We start from the raw sequence: 2,655 nt of genomic DNA, 5'->3' as shown, positions 1-2,655 counted from the left end.
AGATCTTCAGCGCACACACCTCTTACAATGTCTCTTGACGGCTCTTCTCTCTCTCGCTCTGTGTGCAGTGCACACACACACACACACACACACACACACACTCTCTCTCTCTCTCTCTCTCTCTCTCTCTCTCTCTCTCTCTCTCTCTCTCACACACACACACACACACACACACACACACACACACACACACACCACACACCCTTCACACAGCTACCGCTGACTGGCGGCATTGAGGAGGCGACGCGGCAGGTCGACACGTCCATGGCTGTCCCGCCAAGCACAAAGCCCGCGAGCAAACGCAAGAAGACGACAGCATCCACATCGTCGACAGCGTCGAAAGAGCGCACACCACGCGGGAAGAAGAAGGGCGGGCCATCAGCAACACCTTCGACTTCAGCAAAGCGGAGCACACAGCGGCGGCGCAAAGCAGCAGCACCTGCGGACAGCGCCAGTGACAGTGATGAGGAAGACGAGGAGGAAGGAGAGGATGTGGAAGCAAACTTCCTGGAGCCGAGCGGGGTGAGTCTGTGTGTGTGTGTCTATGTGTCTGTGTGTGTCTGTGTGTCTGTGTGTGTGTGTGTGTGTGTGTGTTTGTGTCTTGCGTGTTCGTGTCTTGCGTGTTCGTGTCTTGCGTGTTTGTGTCTGTCTGTCTGTCTGTCTGTGTATGTATGTATGTGTGTTTATTCCTTGCGTGACACGTCAGAGTTGCGCGAGGTAGACGGTGATGATGACGACGACCACAACTCCCAACTCACTCCACCTGCTTCTGCACCCTCGCTTTCTCGCCCCTTTGTCCTGCCGCTGCCAGATGTACACTGCGGTGATGGATGAACTGCGCAAGAATTCCACCGCCTCCACAGAACGCTTGTGCCGCATGCTCACAGATATGGTGCGACTGTTCTGTGTGTGTGTGTGTACGCATGTTTATGTTTGGTTGTTACACTTGACACGTGCATGTGAGGTAGGTGAGCGTACCACAATGCTCACGCGTGTCCCCTTCCGTGTCGTCACTACACATACATACCCCCACCCCCTCACCCTCCGCCCACCAATGCCGCTTGCAATCCATTGCCAGGACCGCTACCGCATGAATCCGCGGGGATTTCTCTCCAAATGGGTATGTCATGATCACAGGCGACGGAAGGAGAGGCGACGGAAGGGGAAAGGGGGAAGGATCAAGGGTTTGAGATGGGTGGGGTGTTGAGCGTGTGCGTCCATGGATGCGTGCGCGTGCAATCGGTGTACCATGACTGAGTTTGCGAGTCATTGTGTGTGTGTGCGTGTGTGTGCGTGTGCGTGTGTGTCTGTGTGTGTGTGTGTGTGTGTGTGTGTGTGCGTGTGCGTGTGTGTCTGTGTGTGTGTGTGTGTGTGTGCGTGTGCGTGTGTGTCTGTGTGTGTGTGTGTGTGTCTGCGTGCGTTCACCCGTGAGCAAAGAGTAGCAAGCACAGAGGGGTTCGTGAGGGCTGCACTTCATTGACGATGGGTTGTTGACGCGTTTGTTACTTGCATCGTCGCACCAGGGATTTCCACGGGAGCCATTCAAGTCCATGGTGAGAAAGCGCGCACATGCACGCTTACATGTGCACGCACGCACAAACATAAGCACGCACACATGCTTGTCTGCACACGTGCGCATGTACGTATTTACCCCCCCCCCACACACACACACCTCCACAACCACCCACACACACATACTCACCCCACATCACTCCGCGAACCTCAGGAGCATGCACAGGCGGTTGCTGCGCTGCCCAACAGGCCCGTGCGCCAGAACATCAGCGTCAGGGCCGTCTCAAAGTCGGAATACCCAGACGGTGAGACACTGGCAGTGGAATGGTGTGTGTGTGGTGTGTGCGTGTGTGTGTGTGTGTGTGTGTGTATGTGTATGTGTGTGTGTGTGTGCGTGCGCGCGTGTGTGTGTGTGAGTGTGTGAGTGTGTGAGTGTGTGCATGCGCTCGTACATTTACCTGTGTTGCTCAAGCAATCCCATGTTCACTCCTCAACTCATTTATTGTCACAACAATAACACCAACGTGCCATCTTGCTCACACACGCTTGTGTTCTCAGCTGCTGTGAAAGTGCTGCAGCAGACAGACCGAACGCCACTGCATTATCGCGACCTCACAAAGCGCACCGTCGACTCTGGACTGCTGGACGGAACATCCACAAACGTCCACGTCACAATGAACAGTCAGGTGTGTGTATGTATGTGTATGTGTGTATGTGTATATGTTTGCGTTTGTTTGTCTGTATGTTGTGTATGTGTTTGTGTATGTGTATGTGTATGTGTATGCGTATGTGTATGTGTATGTGTATGTGTATGTGTATGTGTATGTGTGTCTGTGAATATGTCATTTCTCTCATTTGATCTTCTTTCCTCTCCACTCCCCCACATTGTCTGCAACCCCTCCCCCAACCTCCCAAACTCATTTTCCATCACCGCCACTGCTGCCTGCAGCTGAATCGTTGTCTCGACTTTTACAACGCCGGCCACGGCTATTTTGGCCTCATGGAGTGGAGGGTGCGTTGCTTGCTGCGGCTGTGATCTGTGTGTATGTGTGTGATCTGTGTGATCTGTGTGTGTGTGTGTGTGTGATCTGTGTGATCTGTGTGTGTGTGTGTGTGTGTGTGTGTGTGTGTGTGTGTGTGTGT

General features: G+C 53.5%; 1 protein-coding gene across 1 annotated transcript in view; it reads left to right on the top strand.

Annotated features, from left to right (window-relative positions):
* Positions 1-2,655, top strand: part of PTSG_08618 (uncharacterized protein) — a gene marked incomplete at its 5' end in the record, with an annotated part of 6,235 nt that overhangs the window by 1,089 nt on the left and 2,491 nt on the right. The window contains 7 exons of the mRNA XM_004990351.1: positions 214-522; positions 812-892; positions 1,079-1,120; positions 1,524-1,553; positions 1,727-1,817; positions 2,071-2,198; positions 2,462-2,524. Of these exons, the coding sequence (XP_004990408.1) occupies positions 214-522; positions 812-892; positions 1,079-1,120; positions 1,524-1,553; positions 1,727-1,817; positions 2,071-2,198; positions 2,462-2,524 (744 nt within the window). The remainder of the gene's footprint in view (positions 1-213; positions 523-811; positions 893-1,078; positions 1,121-1,523; positions 1,554-1,726; positions 1,818-2,070; positions 2,199-2,461; positions 2,525-2,655) is intronic.

The sequence above is a fragment of the Salpingoeca rosetta genome (genome assembly GCF_000188695.1).
Source record: "Salpingoeca rosetta unplaced genomic scaffold supercont1.24, whole genome shotgun sequence".
Lineage (NCBI taxonomy): Eukaryota > Choanoflagellata > Craspedida > Salpingoecidae > Salpingoeca > Salpingoeca rosetta.
Note: the sequence above shows the minus strand (reverse complement) of the source record. Positions and strands in the feature narration are given on the sequence as shown.